At 43.1% G+C, this 21670-nt stretch overlaps 1 protein-coding gene across 1 annotated transcript; it reads right to left on the bottom strand.

Annotated features, from left to right (window-relative positions):
* Window positions 1-11072: 11072 nt before the first annotated feature.
* On the bottom strand, window positions 11073-19009 carry LOC128712250 (protein borderless). Its single transcript, XM_053807146.1, has 8 exons — window positions 18725-19009; window positions 13663-13885; window positions 13302-13586; window positions 13082-13230; window positions 12187-12447; window positions 11685-12120; window positions 11386-11616; window positions 11073-11311 (listed from the first exon to the last, which is right to left on the bottom strand). Exons 1-8 carry the CDS (start codon window positions 19007-19009, stop codon window positions 11073-11075), a joined length of 2109 nt encoding a protein of 702 aa, XP_053663121.1.
* Window positions 19010-21670: the final 2661 nt, after the last annotated feature.

Raw genomic sequence — 21670 nt, 5'->3', positions numbered from 1 at the left:
TCCCATGATTTGAGATCGAGAACTTTAAACCCTTCGTCTCTTATTACTTGGACTTAGATAGTTATTTGGCGTTTTAAGCTAACTTGGGAATCTGGGTTAGGAGTACTCAACGGTACTTTTCTATCGATCAGCTTCACAGAATCTTTAAGCTGTGTTTTTGATTGATATAAACTACCCTTTAGGAAAAAAAATATTGTAGAAAGATAGCTCAATTTCATGTGAGTTCCGCATACCGTGCACCTGTGCCAATCTGAACGTTGAAACATGTTACCCGGAAATGATAGGCATGACTTCCTGCGTTCCAAAATAGCACTATCGTTTTCGCGCTGCAGTTAATCAACGCATGTGGAATTGTCATCCGGTCGTGCAAAAAAAAAAACTCTCTCACATACTTTCACAGTGCGTGGCGAATAGTCCTACCAACTACCCGTTTTCCCCGCTGCACTAGCCCGTATCTTATCACACCATCATTATCACCCATCGCGACACCCACACACTCAATGGGAAGGCCCACCGTACCGGGTGCGCTCGTCTGCTTCCAATCACTTCATCCCTTTTAGTAAGCGTGCGTTTTGATAAAAGTCATATCCGTTCCGGTCGCGAGTAGGATAAAATGCCGGAAATTGCTCATCTGGCGAAATTGCATTTGATTGAAAAGTCACCGTACCGTACCGAGGCGCCCACCACCCGCGTGCGAATGATGGCGATGATTCGTGGCAGGATACCCCCGAGTCACAGCTGGCATTTGAAATGTGGGGCTTCTGGCTTTCATTGGTAATGGTTTTCTGTTGATGTTGAGAGGATTCGTAAGGAGCTTAACCAGATTATGATGTTTTCTTTATGGTTTCAATTAGTTATCGGTCGGGGGGTTTTACAGCAATCACTGCCTTTTATCGATTTCATAGCATCGGAAAAGCTTTCGATTTATTCTTTTTCAAATACATTGTTGGTGTATTCGCTTAGCAAAGCTTTTAAAGTATGTTGGACACATTTTTTTTATTTCACCACAGTTTATGTATCTCCCATTGCATAAAATAGGTACATTGAATATTTACCAAAGATTCAGATCGCTTCTACAATCCCAATGCCTAGTTAGTCCTGCTTATGGGTGAATAATCTGAATGGGATTTTATTGTGGTCCTTTCATGTGAAACTGATGCAGCTACCTAAAACATCAGCTTCAACCCCGTGTCTGTTCTAGGCTGTATTGCCAGTATTCTTGGCCGAATGGGAGAGATAAAGAGATAATCTTCTATTGTGAATATTATGATATATAGCTAGCCACTCTGTTGCAGACATAATGCACATGTCTGTCCTTTCAAACAAGAGTCAGAAAAGTAAAGTAGCTTTCGTTATTACCAGATCCCAGTTATTCAGATCGATGTACAGAAATGGAACTGTGTACAGACCGCCTGTATTGGTTGTGCACGCAGGATAATCTCTTCGTTAAATAATGGATCACGGAACCTGTTGGCATGGCTCGTTTAGTTGAACGTATTATCTGTTGGTGACAAGCTCTACATGTATCTATTCCTATACACCCTCACAATACTTGGCTGATGAATGCATCAGACAAAACACGAATTCCTCGAAAATTGTCTACCACAAACAAAGGCTCAACATTGTTTCGCAGAAAATCATTCCTTTTGTGGATAACTACGGGAGTTTTCTCCCTTTGTTCGTTACCGAACAGTAATAGAAACGCTCGTTGTAACCTGGTGTATCATAAATAGTGAGCAGGACAAACACTTCCCAAGAATTTCCCCACTGAAGTGCGGTGCAAAACTTTAAACCTCCATATACAGCGTTGATAAATCTGTTTCGCCGAAGCCGAAATAACGCTCGAAGCTAAACCAATTCGATTGGATAACGTTTTCCTAAAAACCAAAATTAAGTAAACCAACACCGTAACCCAATGAACCGCGCGACTCTGCCCTTTTCCGCCATGGCAGCCCCAGTAGAAAACTCAACAACTTCGTACAAATTTGATACTCGCAATGGTTTCTCACCACATTTCAGTACCGGTGGGCTTTGATCTGCATGCGAAAGCTTCCTTACATCCTTTACCACAACCCGCAACCCCTATGAGTTGAAGCCCAACTGCCACCAACAACCAATAAACTGCCAAAAAGGATCGCCACGGTATGACGCTTGCAGGTGACGAAATTATAACTAGGCACCATTCTGCCAAGGCGCGGTTGCTATAGGAGGCTTGTGTGGAAATGACTTTTCTCCCTTATCAACACACACAAACACACATGCATCGACGGGCGAGGGGTTGTAGTACCTCGGTGGGTGGAATGTTCTGTTGCCGTTCACGTTCTTCACACGCATCTGGTTGTGAACGCGTGAAAAGGATAAACAAAAACCTAACGGCCTATGCCGAATTTCCACGGCCAATTCCCACCGGTAGCAGCGGGAAAACTGTCGGCAACCGTGTACTTAAATGAAACAGATAAAATATCATAAAATTCGGTTACTTGTTGACGGCAAGGTTGTGTGTGGGTGTGTACCCTCGTAAAGGAATCCATTGGGAGGGTTTGCGAACATCCCAAGGAAAACCGCACCATACGCCATCTTACACGATCCGGTTGGACAAAAAACCTCCCCCCCATGAACGCAATGTCGTAAAAGTTTAAACTCTTGAAACGAATACTGTTTGCTGTTTCTGTTTTACACGGCAGAGGGGCAATTGGTGGATGTAGTCAACGGCACCTGGTCGGTACCGATCCGGTACGTGTCTGCAGGTACGACTCTTCCCTTTGCTTCCTTCAATGCTTTCTCACCGCCCAGAGCACCCTTTGGAGGTTATGTCAAGCCCATGCAGGGGGAGCGTTTTCTTCGCATGGTAGCTCTTTTGGCAGGTTTGGAGAAAAGGCAAAAGTCTTCCCAAGCAGAAGAATCCACGGTTTCGGGTGTGTGTGTGTGTCGAGTGTACAATTCCGGTGCACATGGCCCAACATGGTTCGTGTCCTTACGATCTGGCGACCTGGGCACGTGTCGTGTCGGTCTTCGGGTGGAGAACCATCCCTGGATGTGGAGGTTCATTAAAATTTATAAATTGACTGTATGTTGCCTGAATTTATAAGTCCTGCCCTGTGAGGTTGTTCCGGTGCTCACAAACGATGACATCTCTTTCTTTCTCTCTCGCTGTTCCATCGCGGAAAGAAAGCTATCACCTTAGGTGTGTCGGCCGCTGAGCTGAGGCACCTTAAGTCAATTCCCTTCCATCGATCCCGAGATGGTAATGGATGTATGTTGTGTATTTTTGCTATAGTTTGTTCGAAAGCGCTCCTCAAAAAGAGACAAGAATGTACACAAAATCTGACTGAAGGAGCTTTTAGGTTGGATGGCAAACAATTGGCACGAAATGTTCTCATAAACACATGCCAATAATCAATGGCCAAGTGAACGACAATCGTTCGGAAGAAATACTTCTGATCGCAAACTTCCGATACTTCCGCACTAACAGATTGCACACTGCAATCAGACTTTCGGTGAAGGAGTGGTCCTTTCGACTCGCGCACTAATCGATCGGAACAGCCTGGAATCGCTTAATTGGCTCTTGGCATTTCCTTTGCCTTTAATTTTCCGACTGCAATGCATTTAGTGCAGCTTGACACAAATGTTGCAAAAACCTTCCTGCAGCTGGGCATCTATTAGCTGTCGAGCGCGCGTTGAACCATTGGAAGCATCTTTACCATTTGTTTGACCCTGGAAGTTTTTTTCTTCTCGTCCTGATTTTTTTTTTTGTACCATTGATCTACCGATGCTGGTGTCCACTCGTTTTGGTTCTCGTTCTAATTACAGTGATTTTGTTTTATTGCACTCGTTTATCTGTTTCTTATCACATTTTGCTTTCGCTTCGAGCAACGCCGACGTCATTGATTATTGGTTTTAGCTGTAATTGCTGCAATTGCCAAGGGCTTTTGTGATGGTTAGAAAAGAGGTTGAAATTAGCAAAACTAATTGAAAAGTTCTTCATCTGTCAGCTGGTCAGATAATTGATTGAATACGAGTATGTGTTTCTGTTTTGTACTGAGAGATTTCTAATATAAACTTAATTGCAATTGGATTGCAAAACTCACAACACAACTCATTTAAGCAAATCGAATTTGAAATTAAAATTAATTAAATGTCAGTCTCTTACGTCGAATGAACTATTTGCTTAAAAGAATTGAGACAGGAATTCATGGAAAATTTGACATAGTACAGCATATCAAATGAATGAAACAATTGATTTTTAATGAAAAGCGATCAGCTGCAGATACAAAATGGTTGTAGCTGCAGACAAAAAAAAAACATCCGTTACATGGCATTGATGGATTTAAATCCTCCCACAAATCCCTGTTGTAAGGCATTTGATTACATTCGCACGCGTATGCGTAATGTATGACAAATAATTATCACTCGAAAAAGTTCCAATTACAGCACATCACCAATAACAATAAATGATTCCTACCACCAGCCAACATCAATCAATACCCAACATCAACAACACTGTCGAGGAAATCAGAACCCAGGGAAAAATAGCATCTGAATGCAATGAATGGAGGCACGGGTTTTTGTACGAAATTAATCCTGCAAATTTATCTTACTTCGATCGGTATTCCGGCCAAAAATGTGACGCTTAATTGGCAGTTTTTCCCGTTTTGGGTTTGCAAATGAATAAAATTGTCCAAATAAAAACAGGAAAAAACCTCAACTTCCATTAAAATGTGTGCGCTATAACTCTTGCATCTCCTGCACACTCACACACGCACCAGCCGTAGGTTTATCGTTTTTTGCAACGTTCAGTGGGAACAATACCGAAACGTAAATAATGGACCGGCATCATTGCTACCGATTGCCCTGTCCGTTTACTATTCACTGTTCTGTTTTTGGGGTTTTGTTCACCTACTCTCCTCCCTCCCTCCATTGCCTTTCACTGAATAGTTGCCGCCAGCATTGGTAATGGTACCGCATTGTGCTTGTTTTCGCTTTTGCTCCATTGTTTTTAGTTGCTCACAATGTCCACAACATGTTTGCAAGTTTAGGGAGCTTTTTTATTTGCTTTGTTTGTAACACGCGAACGTGAAGGGAATGGTTAATTTCAACTGCATACGGCTTTGCTGAAAGACGGCCATTCTTGGCGGTTTTTTGCTTACAATTTCGCCTGGAGTTCATTTTCGCCATCCGGGAAATGAGTGTGAAGCAGAAAGAAGTGCTTAAAATATGCTCCCTTAAAACGGGTAACATTTTTTGTTTTTTGGTGGTCAAATGTATGGAAAGTTGTTCTTTGTAGCGTTGAGCTTTGAGAAGAATCTTTCAAGGAGAGTAATTTATGGAATATCTTATGTCATCCAAATGAATCTTCACAGAAGAGTGTTTCATATCGTGAGTCAACTCTAAAACTCGAAAAAACTTCTAAAAATTCATGAATCATTAAAATTAACTAAAGCATTACTCGTCATCAAAATTCATTCAAAACTACATCGTGATGTGTGTGATTTATACATACAGCTATATAAATCGAAGTAGCTAAGAACTAAAAACACTTTATTCCATAATATTTCTATGTTTTCATAAAATCCTTCATAAATATTTAGATCATTTCTAAATGTTAAGAGTTTCTCGGATCTTCTGTGGTTGAGGAACGCTTTAAGAACGATGGAGATACATATTTATTAGAGTTAGGAAATTTATTGGATAAAACTCTCCAATTCCTTGGCTTTGCCGATGACATCATCGCACGGACATCTACGGCAGTGTACGATGCGTACACCCGACTGAAAAGCAACTGAAGGTTGATAGGATTGGATTGAGGAGCAATGCGACGAAGACGAAGTACCTGCTTGCCGGAGGCTCTGATCGTGATAGAGCCCGACTCGGAAGTAGAGTATCAGTTGACGACGACGATCTCGAGGTGGTAGAGGTGTTCTGCTTGGTACGATTGTAATTTCGGACAAAAACCTAAGCAGTGAAATCCGAAGGCGCAGGGAAATTGTGGGCTCTACAAACTCCTATGATCGAGAAGACTTAATCAAAAACGATACAAGGATACGATGGTTGGGGCACGTGATGAGGATGCCGGACTCATGCCCTACCGTAAAGGTGCCTGTTAATGACCCGTTCGGCACGAGGCGTAGAGGAGCATAGCGAGTTCGGAGGCAGGATCAGGTGGAGTCGAACCTGTCGGAGATTGGTTGCAACCGTGAATGGAGGAATGCAGCCCTGGACCAAATTTCCTGGAAGCAGATTGGCGACCTGGCCATGTTTACACGACGTCCTCAGTCCAAAGCAGGCCAAGAAGAAGAAGACGAAGGAGATTCATGATTCCTCAGAAATTAGGGAATGTTTGAGGATGAATGAATGAAACTGTATATTAAAAAATCAAAGTTGTTCACGCGAAGACTTTCCCAGAATGATGAATTCCAAGGTTATTTGTTCTACAATTCTTCCTTTCCAATTCTATCTTTGATAAAAAATAAATAAAATACATATTTTTGGGCACACGGTGAACAAGGACGAATTCAAAACCATGCTCAAAAACATGAGATATAACTTTAGCAAACACGGTAAAAATACTATTGAATGTTTAAAGTTATCTTTGCCGAAAAAAAGAAAACCATAGCCATTTCATAAAATAAAAAAGCGACACAAAAATACAAAGTTGTGAAAAAATTTTGGCAACAAATTGAAAAAAATGAACAAGATTGAACGAAAATTGCAACGAAAAGCTGCAACATCCGTCCGTAGGTGCTGCCGCCGTACGTAACAATGCAAATCTAAATATTCTTCACATGGCAATGGTTTGCTTTCGGTATGAGCGACCCAAACCATTGCTTCCATGTGTTCCCCCTGCAACGTGTCCCGTGGCCTGCAACCCGTTCTCGAGCGTTTGCTATGATGTGCTGGGGAGCTTTTTTTCTACTATCACTCGCCGAGTATGAGGATACCGTTTGGCGGCACGAAGGTGTTTTATTTTATTTCATCCTTTTACGTACCCTGTTGGCTATTCGACCGATCTTCACGATTCTCACTCTGCCCGAGACGTGCCAGCTTCTCTTTCCAGGTTCACTTTATGGCCCGGTTCAACTTGTTAGCGTGCTTTCGCGAGGGTTAGCAAAGGGTAGCGAAGCTGTGGGACTCGAAGAAAAAGGATCAGAATGGTGTTTTTGTTCCTTCTCTCATGAAGCGTACAGGAAGAGTACAGGAAGTGCTTGTTCTTCTTTAACCGTCGCTCGTTGCCATTCGGTACCCCGAAGCTCTCCATACGCGAATTTATTGTTAGAATTGAATGCGGGAAGTAAGTTCCTGTACGATGCTCTATGCGCTCGGACTAAAATTCTTCCACCGCCGGTTATCTGCAACCTCCCACCAGTTTTCCACCGTTAGCGAACGCTCGTTTGATTCACTTTGCCCATTCCGTTTCCCTTCGCTTCCGGTTTTTCCCGAAGAGCGCGCGCGTGTGTGTGTGTGTGGGGGAGGGTGGGTGGTTGTATGCTTGCTGTACTTTGTAACTTGTTTTCTCATATTGTGTTCTTTTCCGTTTTGCTATTCTTGGCCTGGGAAACTTATTTCGTTTGCTGCGAGGTTCGCGCAACCTCCTAAACTTCATAATGCACGAATAACTTTGTGTGCTGTCTGACGAACAATGCCCGGGCTCTCGGGCTCTGCACCGGTTGGCGGCCTACGTGGGTGAAACTTTTACGCCACGAACTTGCCACTTGCTTGGGCCGCCTGCCATTGAAGAGTATGTGTTCTGTTTTTTCGCCGCTTTTTTTTACGACTTTACTCCCTTATCCCGGTACAAATGGCAAACGCCGCTGACTTTTACGGAGTTTTCCCGCCCGGTTTCCTCTCCGGCTCTAGCCGATGTTAATGAACCTATTTGAAGACAAAAAACCCGCGCCAAACGTTTGATATCAGGGAACATTATGCATTTAATAGCGATTATTTCAACCACATAAACACGACAAAGTCGAATGGGGGTTTGCTTGCCAGAAAATGAAGGATCTGAGTCAATCATTGAGACAAATTTCTGATTAACTTAATTCAAAATCATTTAACATATCCAATTTTTGGTGTGAACTTTCTTTTTCATCTTTATTTACACAATAACCTCAAGAGGTCTAGAGGTCTGCCATTTCTGCCTTTCTGTGATTTTCCACAGACTATAATTTAAAATTTTGGCGGATATGTTAACCCCGAAAAGTATAAAATATTTATTTATTTATTCCATGATGACGGCGATACGGATAATACGTTTGCCGTATTATCAACAAAGTGTTGAGTTTTTACAAATATTTCAAATTTTGCAAGGCATTTCCTCCTTGCGAATTGTCTTATCCCGGGCATAGTCGGTTGAGAGTATAAAATATAAAAAAAAATCATTAGAAGTGTAACTGTAATCCCCATCAAATGATTGCATACTTTCAGGCTTTATGAAACCACGTTATTCATCTGCCTGTTATATTCATTTTATTACTCTGTATTATATTGTATTAGCTGATATTGTACCTTTGGCATCATCTACAACAAAATTCAGAAAATAGCTTCATCGTTGTTAAGATGCTACCACAAGCATTGATTACTAAATTTTTGGAGAACCAATATTTTAACATCAGAGATTGATGTAAGCTCTTCAGTTACATTTAAGAAACAAAAGTGAAAGTTTTGTAAAGAGAACATAAAATATATTCGGTATTTTACCGCTAGACAACCAAATAGCACACAAAACAAGCATTGTTAAACATTGCTCAACACTGCGGTAAATTAAATTGACATACCCCAAAGTTCAACCGAATCCTTTTGATTACGCATTATTCTCAAACACGGCAGTACCTTACACTCGAAGCTCCTTCTCCATGACGACAGGGCCCTACATCTCGCCTTTTGCCTACCACCATTGCACATTGCAGGTGCTCATGTTCAGCGTTTTTCGTGTAGACATTCGTGTCACATCAACCGTACAGGCAGCTTCCTGTTCAGAAGTCATAAATTACGGTAACACAACAAGGAAAAAAGAGCATTCGACAAATGTACAATCACTCATAACGCTAACAGCAGCCTTTTGCACTCATTTTGCATGCACCACGAGCGCCCACACTGTCACAGTCACCTGCTAGGCCACGTTGAACAGTGAGGCTGAGGACAACAATAGTAATGCATAATGTTGTGCAGGCTGTTGCATTGTTTCGCGAATGCGTCTGGTGGTAACTGGAAACTCGCGTAAATTTACACCAACTCCACGTGGAAAGTTGATTCTGGTTCAATATGTAGCTCGGCAGGCTACACAGCATGGTAGGCTGGCTCGAGAGCATGAACTCGTCGTTTTCATCCACCTTGAGGTGCACACAGCATGCGGGAAATGGTGGCCAAAGCTTACACCAAGTACATAAAAATTGTTCAATTACTTACCATTTCAACAAAGTTGTCGTTTGTTTCGTTTATACATCATAGTATTGTTTAACTTACTACACCATTCCTTTGTCTAATAATAATCATTTTCATATTTACAGTACCACATCATACTCGTTCATCCTTTCACTAACCAATACAGCATGTCGACGACAGCGATGTTGTTGTTGACGAACGTTGGATCATACTTCCTGCCAGGAATTATTCTCAAACCACCGCTAGTGTGACTAGTACTTCGCCGTATAACATGGGTTATAAATTATCAATGCCTTGGTGACGATGTTCAGGTGGAAGCTTTCAAAGCCTTTTGTGTGACGCTCAGCATCACGCTGCTTTGCCGCTGAACGCCGGCCGTCCCCAGGAAAGCATTGTCAGCGGCGGAGGGCTTTCTGAACTCAATTTTGTTGCCATTAGTTTATTTTCTCTGTTTCATTGTGCTACACTGCATTAACATAAGCATCATCACCACCACCACCATCATCATCGTCATCAGTGCCGGTATCATTGGCATTCTCATGAGCATTGTTCCGCCAGGGGCATAAACGTACGATGGCCGCCGTATTGCTGTAAAGTGGCTCTCGATAATGCTGCGCGAATGGTTTCTGTTACAGCCACGTGTGTTTGGTTGTGCTGGCAGGAACCATGCTCGAAATAATGGTCGTTTATTCGCGGCATTGAATAATTGATTAAAATTCTCCAACGGCGGTGCAGTGTTACAGAAAATGATATGATGTTTTAAACTTGTAAAGTGTAGCTTTTCCTTTCATGCAAAGTTCAATCCCATTATGGGGGAATCCCATTCATTCTTTTCCATTCTTTTCAAGGATATTCTGGGAACTGACGTTGCTCATGATGATGAGGGCTCTAAGTATCTCATGAGTAGCTCAGGAATATACTTTTTATTTTAAATTGTACACACCATACTTTAGGATACCTTTCAAAGATTAAAGAAGGAATATATAGGACCTCTTTTTTGTGTAAACCCATTCTAACCTGTGTACCATAGCAAATAAACCTGTTTGGTATGTGTTATGTCACTTGGGCATAATTGTTGCTTGGGTATATTTGTAATACAGATTTTGGTTAATTGGGTAGAAATAAAAACAGAAAAAGTAGTGATCTTAGCAGGAGCACGCTATGGTTATTTTTTCATTTATAAAATATAGAAAATAAGAAAGCTTTCAACTACAACACATCAATTCTTATCTTTAATTCGTTTATTATTAGTAATGACAAGATCTCATTCATTCGCACTAAACAAAAAAAATAAACAAACTGAACGTTCTACTATTTCACGATAGTAATTATTTGTTTTCCATTATTTTCTTCTGTGTTCTCTAGCATAGCACGCAACCGCAACGGTTTCCAGTTGTTTACGTCTTTCGATTAATATTGTTTTAGGTATAGGCCCGTGCTTAACAGTTCTTGCTTTCATTTCCTAAACGAATGTCTACGAGCAACGAGAACGCTTGCTACTAGCACTACTATTACTTCCGGGAAGGGCAGCTAATTTACGGCAGGTCGATATCGAGACGTGGTCATCATCCCACGCAGGTCGAAGATGAAGACAAAAACGTGAGAACAAAGCGAAACATTTGTGGCCCCGGACGACAGCTCTGTGAAACTTCGGTGTGTGTTTTGCAAGCTGTTTGACTGTGCGTGTAAGTGTCTCATATTTTCACATTCTCCGCTTCGCGCAGCTTCCGAATCCGATTCCGCTTCATGTAGAGCAGCGCGCTGATGACCGCGAGACAGAACAGCAGTATGAGTACGCCACTGACCGTCATCACCTTGACGCGCCGGTAGGGATAAACGTAGATTTCAAACTCGTTGCTGCCACTCGTGTAGTTGGTCGTCGATAGAGCAAACACCTGGAACGTGTACATTTCGTCCTCGTCCAGGGTTTCGACTGTTGAAGATGCAAAAGTGATGGATGCCGTATGAAAGGCAGCATTGGTTCAATTGGTATGTTCTGATACTTACGAATGTAGTTCGTCTCGGATGTTTCCGCACTTCCGTGCAGTTTGTGCTGTGGCTCAATCCACCAACGTAGAATGTAGAAACGAAGCTGATCCAATCCCAGCTCCGGCGGTTCCCAGCGGGCAACGAAGTGGTCCTGCTCTTTGCGCACGTGAAAATTCCTTGGTGATCCTATCTGGCTGAACTGTAGCAGGGCGTCTTGCAGTCCATTTTCCGGCTGCTCAAACTCAGTCGCTTTGGCGCGTCACAGAAATGTCATTTAAATACAAATCACTTCACCAAACAAGGTATCCAATACTTACGTTTTGTGAAGTAACGGAACGCTTTGCTAAACATTCCATCGCCATAGTTGTCCTGGCACAGCACCATGAACTCGTACTCCCGCGCAGGCTGAAGATTTGTGATCGTTGCCTCCAGAATGTGTTTGTTGTTTACCTTCAGCGTTCGCCATTCGGGTGCATCCGCTAACCGATACCAGATGATGTACTCCAGATACTGGCGAATGTATCCCGGTGCCCAACGAATCGTGATCGACGTGTCGGTACTGTTACCGGTCAGATTGTACGGTGCCCGTGGGGATACATTTTCTATCATAATCTCAGCATCGGCCGTCACCGTAGCGGCCTCATTCGTCGCTTGACAACCGTAGATTCCACGATCTGACTCCACAATGTCCTCGATTGTTAGGTTTCCCCCATTAACGGAAAACCGACCGTACGGGAGAAGGCTTCCATCTTTCTGAAAGGCGAATGGTTAGGGAACATAAGATTTATTGAGGTAAATTTCCCCTTGGTAACTTCTCACCTTAACCCACGCTATATGTGGAACGTGATAACCGTCACGATCGCGGGCGTCACAGTGCATCTCGACCGTTCCACCCATCTTGGTGACGTACACGAGCTTTGGTTTGATGGTGAAAAACGGTGGCCTCTGTACGATCACGCTAATGATCGGGGAAGGACCATCGGTACCGAGGTCGTTGTAAGGTGTGCAGGAGTATCGGCCAGCATGTGAGTCGTCCACCTTGTCAAACTGGAGGCTACCATTGCGATTATAAAATACACCCTGAAATGATCAGTCATAAGCAACACGACTTTTTTAATACAGACTCTTCTGGAACAATGTATAAAGGCAGGGCTATAATGTAGAGCATAAATAATCTATTTTTAAAAATTTAAAAAATAAATTTTAGGATTGGAATTGTATTGTTCCATTAAAGCTTTCTAGTAAGCGTTCATGTTTTTAACACGTTACCTTTTACGTCTGAGTGGTGCACTTGCATATGCTACATGATCTAAAAGCTCAGAAAAGGTCAGATCCCGTAGTACCAGTAATTTATATACTCCAAGGTACCGTCAGGTACTTTACACCAGATCGTGCTTTTTAGTGGAAATAATGTATTGGAGACCTCTTCGATGTACTTCACATTTCTAAGATTCATGGGGAAATGAGCAATAATAGTAGGCGGGAGTCATTTCCATTGAGGATAAGGACTCCAAGAAGGAGAATTGGTTAAATGGTTTCTGAGTGGAGTTGTGAGTAGTTGCCACGATACTTGTGGAGATCCTAACCAAACCTTGTTAAAGACCACCTTTGATTAATAGACTTACTCCGGATATAAGCCAAAGAAGTCCAAATATAACAAGTCTCGTTGGATATGAAGCTAGTTAGCTCTTACCACTATCACTTCTACTCTTACCTGTACGTTGTATGGATCAAACAGGAAGCCATCCTTTTCCCATCGTAGATTCTTCAATGGTGGATTCGATCGGAAGTGACAGTCCAACACTGCTGACTCCCCAAACGGTATGTATACCTCCTTCGGTGCGTAAACCACCTTCGCCTTATCTGTACAGTATTTGTCGATTATTAGTTGGTCTTATTTTCTCTGTAACAATTGACAAACGATTGCTACTTACACTGTACGTTCAGGTACGCACTAGCCGACTGTGTATCGTTGGCGGTGTTGCGCACCTCGCAGGTGAAGAACCCGAGATCGCTCATCTGTGTTGGATTGATCGTAAGACTGCCGTCCGGTCCCATCATGGAACGGTGCGAAAGATCGTAGTACTCGAGCAGCGACACGTTGTCCTTGTACCATTCGACGAACATCGTTTCCGCGTTCTGCACGACACAGTGGAAAAATGCCGGATCACCTTCCAGCACGGTCTGATTGACGGGTGGAATGCGCAGTAATGTGCCACCTGCGTTTTTAGTGGAAATAGATGACGAGTTTTTAAATCGTTGCCCGATGTTAGTTTAACAATCTAACCACCATACCTAGAACGGATATGTGAAACCAGGTGCCATTGTTGCGCTTGTTCGGCACACGGTTCGGGAAGATCACTTTGCACTCGTACCAACCGTTGTCACTTTCGCGTATTGAAGTGAGATTGAGTGAGGCTTTGCCGTACAGAATGTCGTTGTTTAGCAGCGTCACCCGTCCAATGAAGGTTTCGTAAGCGTTTAGTACACCGTCGTACAACGTGAAAACGGGTTTGTTCTGTGGAAAGTAAATATATTTATTGCTTACAATTCTTGTCTGGGTAATGATATTTTCGAAGATATTTCCCACTGTTTCTCGTAGCAATACCACGAATTCCATTTAAAAAGCATCGTCGATATCTCGCATCAAACAGCAGCGATCAAAATGGATTAGAAAAGAAGCTGCACAAGTGTTGTCGCGTTAACCTAACCAAGAATTATGATTAATGCTGAATTGAACTCTTAACACAAATGGCATGAGAAAATGTGCCACAATCGCTTCTAAAACAATCGCACGTTTCAGGCCGAAAGCACGCAACGCTTTGCCGTCGGAACCACATCAACCGGTCGACCAAAAGTACGGCCGTACGACTTGGGTGTCAAGATAGTCATCTGTTCTTATCCTTTCTTCGCGTTTCACCGTACCCCTCCGTCCTATTGGCGTGCTGGGCAAATGAAATGATAATTGCCATTGCCGCGCAGAAATGGAACGGTTCCGGCCGGTCACAAACGCCAAAACGCCGGGGTACGGCACTTGTTAAGCGATGGCTCATCCCGCTAAATTGGCAAACGGACCCAACGCTAGAGCAACTGTCAGCGAACGGCCGTGCAGTAGCGCACCCGCGACTCCACTGCGAAACTGGCGACCTGACCGCAGCATCCCATTCATTATCGAATTAAGGTCATGCTGTCTTAGAAATGGTAATGAATTTATTGACAATATCATTTAAGCCAACCATAAGCTGGCAAAGCCGACCCGGGACCCGGGAACCCGAAGGTTGGGTGGGTGGGAGCATATGCACAACGGTTAAGCGGTGGGACTTGGTTGATCTCGGCCGGAATGGCAATAGGCCTGTTTAACGTTTCGACCGAAAGTGGAGCTCAAGGTTATTGCAGCTAATTTTGGGTGGCCGTGTCAGAGGAGTTGCATATATTTTATAACACAACCATTGGTTGATTTAATCAACGATTCTTATTTAAAGTTAAAAGATTATTCGATTAATTCTCGACTGATAAAGTGAAGTTTAGTGTTACTATAATAAGTTAAAAAAACTATTTTTTAAACAAATTGTTTGAAAAAAAAAACTTGCTACGAAGTGATTTTACCTGTGCAAACCATGGATGCTAGCGGATGTATTAAAAACATTTCCATTATGGCGAACTCAATAGTGTTAAAAAAAGGCCAAACAATGTAACACACAACAAACCTTCATTAAGGCATAAAAAAACACACACACACAAAAAGCCGCACAGTGTTCCCCACATTCGGTGACAGTTTCAATTAATGTCACACGCAAACACACGAACAATCCAAACGCCATCCCAAATGTATGTTTCTTCCATTATTATCCCATCCGTCCACCATTTTCGGTCACCCACTTGGTTCGCTCGATTGCAACCGCTCTGGGCCCCGGACCAAAACCACCGCTGCACAAGATTTCTCATTTGCATTTGCATAAACCTGCCACAATTCCCCCGGCTCTTCATCTTCCCAAACCATTCGTCACCTCTTTGTGTGCGCGTGCACAACATGAATCCGGGCACCGGAAGTGAGCCGAAGCCAACCGCGTCCGCGAATCTGTCCGAGTGGATGCGCTGGACGGTTTGCGAATTGATTTTTGCTTCCAGTGTTTTGAGCGCAAATTAATGCGGCTCGCGTGCGCTTTTGCTAATTACGATCCACTGCCTACGGGAGAGCCGGGGCCTATCCCCCTTCCCACATCTCTCGGACCACCCGTTGATGCAGTGGGAGGTGCAAATGGTAATCATTTGCGCGTCGAGTGATTGTTTATTTCCTTTCTATCTGTTTGTTTGGTATTAAAGCAAGAAAACAGTGAAGGAAATGCAGTGAAACTTTCGTGACGGTTTCTGAGTTCGGTGGGCAATTGGGGCGTCGTGCGATGGCTATAAGCTGCGTTTTGGTAGCACGTTGATTTCAAGTGAAAATAAACATTCGCTTTGCTTGCACAGCTGTGTCGTTCAAAAGCAATCAATGGGGATCAGTGGTTCGGTGTCAGTATGATGTGCAAGGATCTATTTTAGTCGCTCACAAACTGTCGCTTATCAACAGGAAAAAAATTGTTTGTGAAATAACAACGTTTAACAACATAAGGTTTGTAAAATTTGTTGAAAACAATTCCGTATCAAATATCACAAATAAAATCATGATAAGATTTGATTGTACTGGCATAAACTTTTAATTGAGCAACATACAATAATTGACAGCAATTGATGAACATTTTAAGAATCGTTGAAGTAAAATTTCAATGAAATCCATTTTAATTTTCGTCGATATAATAAACAAGTTGGAATGGTTTTGATGCTCCAAAAATTGCTATAATTAAAATAATGTGTAATAGCTGGATGTACATTCACTAAAGATTACGTGATTCGAATTATCGAAATAAAATTTGCTAAACACTACGAAAAGAGTGAGACTGAATCAGATAAGTATTGGATCATACGTTTAACGCCTAAAGGTAGGCATTTTTTATTCTAGTAACACTTATTCTTTCTTTTATTAATCCACATAGACTGCAATCCAAGAATAGACTGCAAAGGTTTGGTGGTATTAGTGTTTCTGAATGCAGGAGATATTAAATTGTTGGTTACCCAACTAAACCATTGTTATACACTATACACTCCTTAGGAGTTTAAAACTTCTTCAGATGAACTTCAAATAACCTTGAACTAAATATCTGCTCCATTCAAGTTAACAAAGTCATATGAACCTAGGTAAAGAGCAAACCATTATACTACGAAATTCAAATTATTCAAAACCATTACCATTCAATCCCGAATTGTATAAAAGTTAAGCTTTCGTGAAATGTTGAACAAAATATTTCAATATATCTTGATCGCTTTGAAATATTAGTATTGTAAAATACTTTCATTCAAGTATATGCCTGCAACCACCACATCTTAATACGAAAGGATATCTAGTCAATCTGAATCGTACTTCTTCTTTATCGGCACAACAACTTCAAGAGGAAGAAAGTCTGCCATTTTTAGCTTTCTGTGATTTTATTTACCCGTAGCTGGATAGTCAAGTCCTGCGTACGGGGGATTAGTACGGATTGGATTTTGATCCGGTCCTGTCGTGTGATGTCGCTACCATGAAGCCACCGAGCCGCCCCAATTTTAATCAGACAGATGTTCAAAAAAATAGACAAACAATTGCCCCGGGTTCTTTAATAGTTATAGGAACTTTCTATAGGGAATTTAAGTGAGGGTTAAGTTAAGGGAGCATTAAGTGAGGCCATTTCAAAATGTGAATGTGGGAAAATTTTCTCCAAATCATAAATGTTTACTATTCATTTCCCAGTAAACCAGCCAGCTATTAGCACGACAGCTAAAAACACTTGTGTGAAAGTTTGTTCGGAAATGATTCCCAGAATCAGTCTAGCCTTCACTCCCACAAAATCACTAAACGGTTCATGCGTTTGGTTGACTCCTCCACATAAAACCATTTTAACGCCCAAGCCACAACCGTAACGATTAGTGATAAGCTCCCAAAAAAAAAGATCATTCAATCGATACACAAAGTTAATCGATTCCGCTTAAAACCCTCTCCTCCGCCTGCGAGGCTCTGCTGGCATTTAATTCACGCCCTCCCCCATGTACATAATCTGCGATAAAACAATTCATCTTTTCACCATAAAACGCGCACGTAGCCATTCGGTGTTGTCACACAAGGTTTTAAAACCTTCGAGCATTGGCCCGTTATTATCCCGTTACATCCAGTGGTGTCGTGACCGACGGTGGTGGCGATAAATGAAAACGTCATAAAGTTTTATCTCATCCCGCGCGAAATATCCGAGCGAAAGTGTGCACTAAAATGCAGCGTGCCCATAAACCCATCGCCCGTCTTTTCACCCGCCAATCCGCAGGCAAATGATTAAGCCACCATTGTGAGTCCGCTGGTACTGGCGGAGTTTCGTGCAGACGCTGGGGTAGTGGGGTGGGTGGGCATTTGTTTGTGTATCTTTCACCCGGTCACACGCGAAACCTTTGCCGGGAACCCGGGACTGCAATTCGTTGCATGCAGCCGTTCGCGTGCATGTCACGTTTTCAGCCTGTCAACCATTAGAAGCCACGACTGCTCCCACGACTGCCTTTTGGGTTGGGGGGGCTTCCTGTTGCATGCTTCCGTGTACGGTTGAATGTAAAAGGGCCAAGTGCAAACAGAGACAAAAAAGAGATAGGAAAACACAAACTAATCCAGAAACAAAAAAAAACAGAGCGAGACGGATGGTGGATCATAGATGCACCGCATCATAGAACACACTGTTGCGTAAAACAAATAATAATAAATTTGACCTTAAACTTTACGGTCAATGAAATGATACTCCCGGAGACCCGGGCGATGCATCTCCCACTTGGAAGACACGAAGGTTGTGGGACTGGTAGCGCAATGGAGTGGAGACTCTTTCCGAGACAGCTGACAGTGGATTACTTTGTACAGCTTGCGATATTATGGGTCATTCTTGGGTTGTTTTTAACAAAATCTCCCATCACCGATGATGGGTCTCGGGATGGAATGATGGAACCAATGTACGTGTGAGGATAATGTTTACGCTTACAGCGATTTACACCACAAAATTGATTGGATCGCGCAATCCATTTTTGGACCATCGTCAACAAAGCGAAACTGACGTGTGTCCTGTTGGTTGTTCCTCATCCGTTGTACGTCGAACGACACAGCGTGCGATGGTGGTTGTTGTGGATCTTTTCTTTTGGGTCGTAGCATCGCAATAACAGCAGCTGACGTAATTGAATTTTTATCCAAACCATTCCATCCCGTCGGGTGGATCGATTGGCGAAAAAGGGCTGGTGAATTGGGGCGACCAACACTTACGTCTTTGTTCCAGTGCAACACGTACGGTATGGGTTCGTCCTGGGGAAAATCGACCGGACAGTCCAGTATCACGTACGAACCGATCTTCGCCTCCAGATACACCGGCTGACGGTCATCCAGATAGCCTTGGCTGTGGTCCACCGCACCGAACACCGTCAGCAGCGCTAGCAGCAACGACACGTGGGCGACACTGCCGGACGGACGACGCCGTACCAGTGCGCCATCGCCCACTGGCCACCGGCTGCACCGGACCGCGGTCATCAGTAATTGCTGCATATTAATCATTGTTCTGGTCTCTCGGTCCCGTTCGGTCGTGTAATTTGCATTAGCCCTAATTGATGGTTATCGCGCTGGCTAGACTGGCTAGAAGAGCGAGACCCGTGAACAGCCTGGCGACCAGCACCGGTAACCGTCCCACCGGTCGTCTGGAACGTCCCACTGTACTTCCGGGAGATGGAAGTTTACACTTTCACAGCAGTGCAGAAGATTTGTTTTGGAAAGCGATCTCGAACGTCCTGTGGCCGATCACTTCCCGGAGCAAACCAACACTCGACTAAGTAACTCTCTGAACTGAGTGGTCACAACTTCAGCATCGCTTCTATACGGTCTCAACGGGACGTAGGGGGGGGTGGGGAGTTGAATTATTTTAATTCTTTCACTCCAACATCACTAGCGAACTTCTTCGACCAGCACACAAACACCTTATGTAAGCGTTGCTCTTTCCGCTCACCGAGATCCGTTTATTGGAGATTATGCTAATACCGTAGAACTTGGTGATGCAAAATAGATGCCACCGTACGACGAACGCATTAAATGTTAGAATGTCTTCTAACCTCCGTTCGTGTTCGAAACAAAACAGAACGTTCACCTATCGGAATGACCGCTTTTTTTGCTATGCAAAACGCAATACGTTGCCGAGGCAGGTCGTTTTGCCTGTGGGAAGTCTTTAGATGTCGCGGAACCAGATAACTTCCCGTCTGTGTTTACGCGGTACGCGCACTCGATATCACGCTCACGTTACGTTCGCACGATCGCGAACGCTTCCAATCCGTTACTGATCGCCACAGCATCGACGCATCCCGGACAAAGCTGAGCGGCTCACGCAAATCGCACATACGCACACACACCCACACACACACCCATGACATGGATGAAGATGACGGTGGAGAGATCGCATTTAGGGCTGATTCGTTTGATAACATGACAGCGCATTTGTTGGCGGGCCCGGGGAACGGGCGGCGCGATGCGAAGTACAGCGAGTGCCGGGGGGAACAGAGCGGGAAACGCATCACTCCATAAGCGGTCGGTGCAGAAGCGCTAGAATGGGATAGTTGGACGTGGTTTAGCACCACATACGGTGGTGCAGCTTATGTGACAGCTGCTGGACAGTTAAATGAAACAAAACGCAATTACACAACCAGTTGGATCGAAGGGAAGGCTGGGGCGGTGGGGTCGGGATGGGCAAAGGTGGACGTGGTGATGCTTCGGAAACGCTGTCATATTAGCATTACGTTCGCGATGGAATTTTGATTCGCAGCGAACAACAGGAACAAATGGGGTTGGAAGGAAGAATGTAAGCGAATAAATTTAATTTTCCCAAAGAATTTGCGCTTGGAGCGCTTTGCGATTTTTATTTTTGTTGGAAAGTTTTAGTTCATTCTTCAGTTACTTTTGAATGGAAAAATTATGCTTTGGAAACTCATTGAGCACCGTAGTTACAAGAACTTCATAAACACAACTTAAAATTAATTTGCTAAACGAAAATACCGAAATTATAAAATACCGAAAATACCGAAAATATAGAAATTTAATTCTGCACATCTAGTTCAAAAATAGATAGAGTAGAACAAAAATAACTATAATGACAATTGTTCAAACTCAACCGAGTATGCCCGGGATATGGCAATTCGCAAGGAGGAAATGACTTGTAAAATTTGAAATATTTGTAAAAACTCAACACTTTGTTGATATTGCCGTATTATCCGTCGCAGTCATCATGGAATAAATAAATAATTGTTCAAACAAGTATACAAACATAAATCTGAATATTGAATAGTTTGCAAAATCTTGATTTTCCATATAATTTAGAATTCACAAAAGAACCTCCACAAAATTATGAAAAATCTTGTCACCTTTAATGCTAAGGCATACACCAAACATATGCCAACCTCGAATAAAAAGACTCAACTGTTTGTTACACGAAAAATCTGCTGTTCGTTGCGGGTTTGCTATATTTTTCAGCAAATCACGGTCTCCAAAAATACCATCAATCACCATCAATCATCCAACAATCTAATCATCGCAAGAAGAATATCGTCACTCACACACACATCTCCTTCACGCGGATCGAAAGCGATCAATAAAAGCCCCAACATTTACCCGGCACGGCTAATTTCTTCAATCTTCAATCAACCATAAACTAACCCGGCCCGTACGAAGTAAACGCTCCGAAATATCGCTTACGCTGGCATGATTTCAAAAATTCATCACGCTCCCGCTTATCAATGTCTCCATCTCCCAATCCCATCCCCTTTCGGGTGGGAAGTTTCCGAAACAGTATCAAAAGTTGAGGAATTTCCGAACCACTTCTTAAACTCCCAGCCCAAGCTTGACGTGCGTTCGATTGGACGCGGGAATCGAATCAGCGCGGTTTTCCTTCAATTAACATAAATTGTTTAATTAAACTCTTTCGTCCGTCACCAAAAACCGTAACGCACCTAGCCGTCTAATAGCCTGTGTTGTGCCACTCCGTTCCCGGGTCCGTTCCGGTATCCGTTGCTGGTGATGAAGGTGGCTCAGGAGCGAAGGTGAATGACTGTGCCAATCTCATGGTTTCGTGGCTTCGAACGACTCATAATTTAAATTATTCAATTAAGATAGTTCGAGCGTGGCATCAGTGGCCGGAGCTGTCGTCGAACGAGACCTGGGAGTCTCATCTCGTTTAAG

Source organism: Anopheles marshallii, chromosome 3, assembly GCF_943734725.1.
Source record: "Anopheles marshallii chromosome 3, idAnoMarsDA_429_01, whole genome shotgun sequence".
Classification (NCBI taxonomy): Eukaryota; Metazoa; Arthropoda; class Insecta; order Diptera; family Culicidae; genus Anopheles; species Anopheles marshallii.
This window is presented reverse-complemented; position numbering and strand designations above follow the sequence as displayed.

Coding starts and splice junctions, on each gene's coding strand:
- LOC128712250 (XM_053807146.1), bottom strand. CDS start 19,009: ATGATTAATATGCAGCAATTACTGATGACCGCGGTCCGGTGCAGCCGG. Junction 13,886..18,724: donor TGTTGCACTGGAACAAAGAC/GTAAGTGTTGGT, acceptor TACTTTCCACAG/AACAAACCCGTTTTCACGTT. Junction 12,448..13,081: donor TTGATCCATACAACGTACAG/GTAAGAGTAGAA, acceptor TGATCATTTCAG/GGTGTATTTTATAATCGCAA.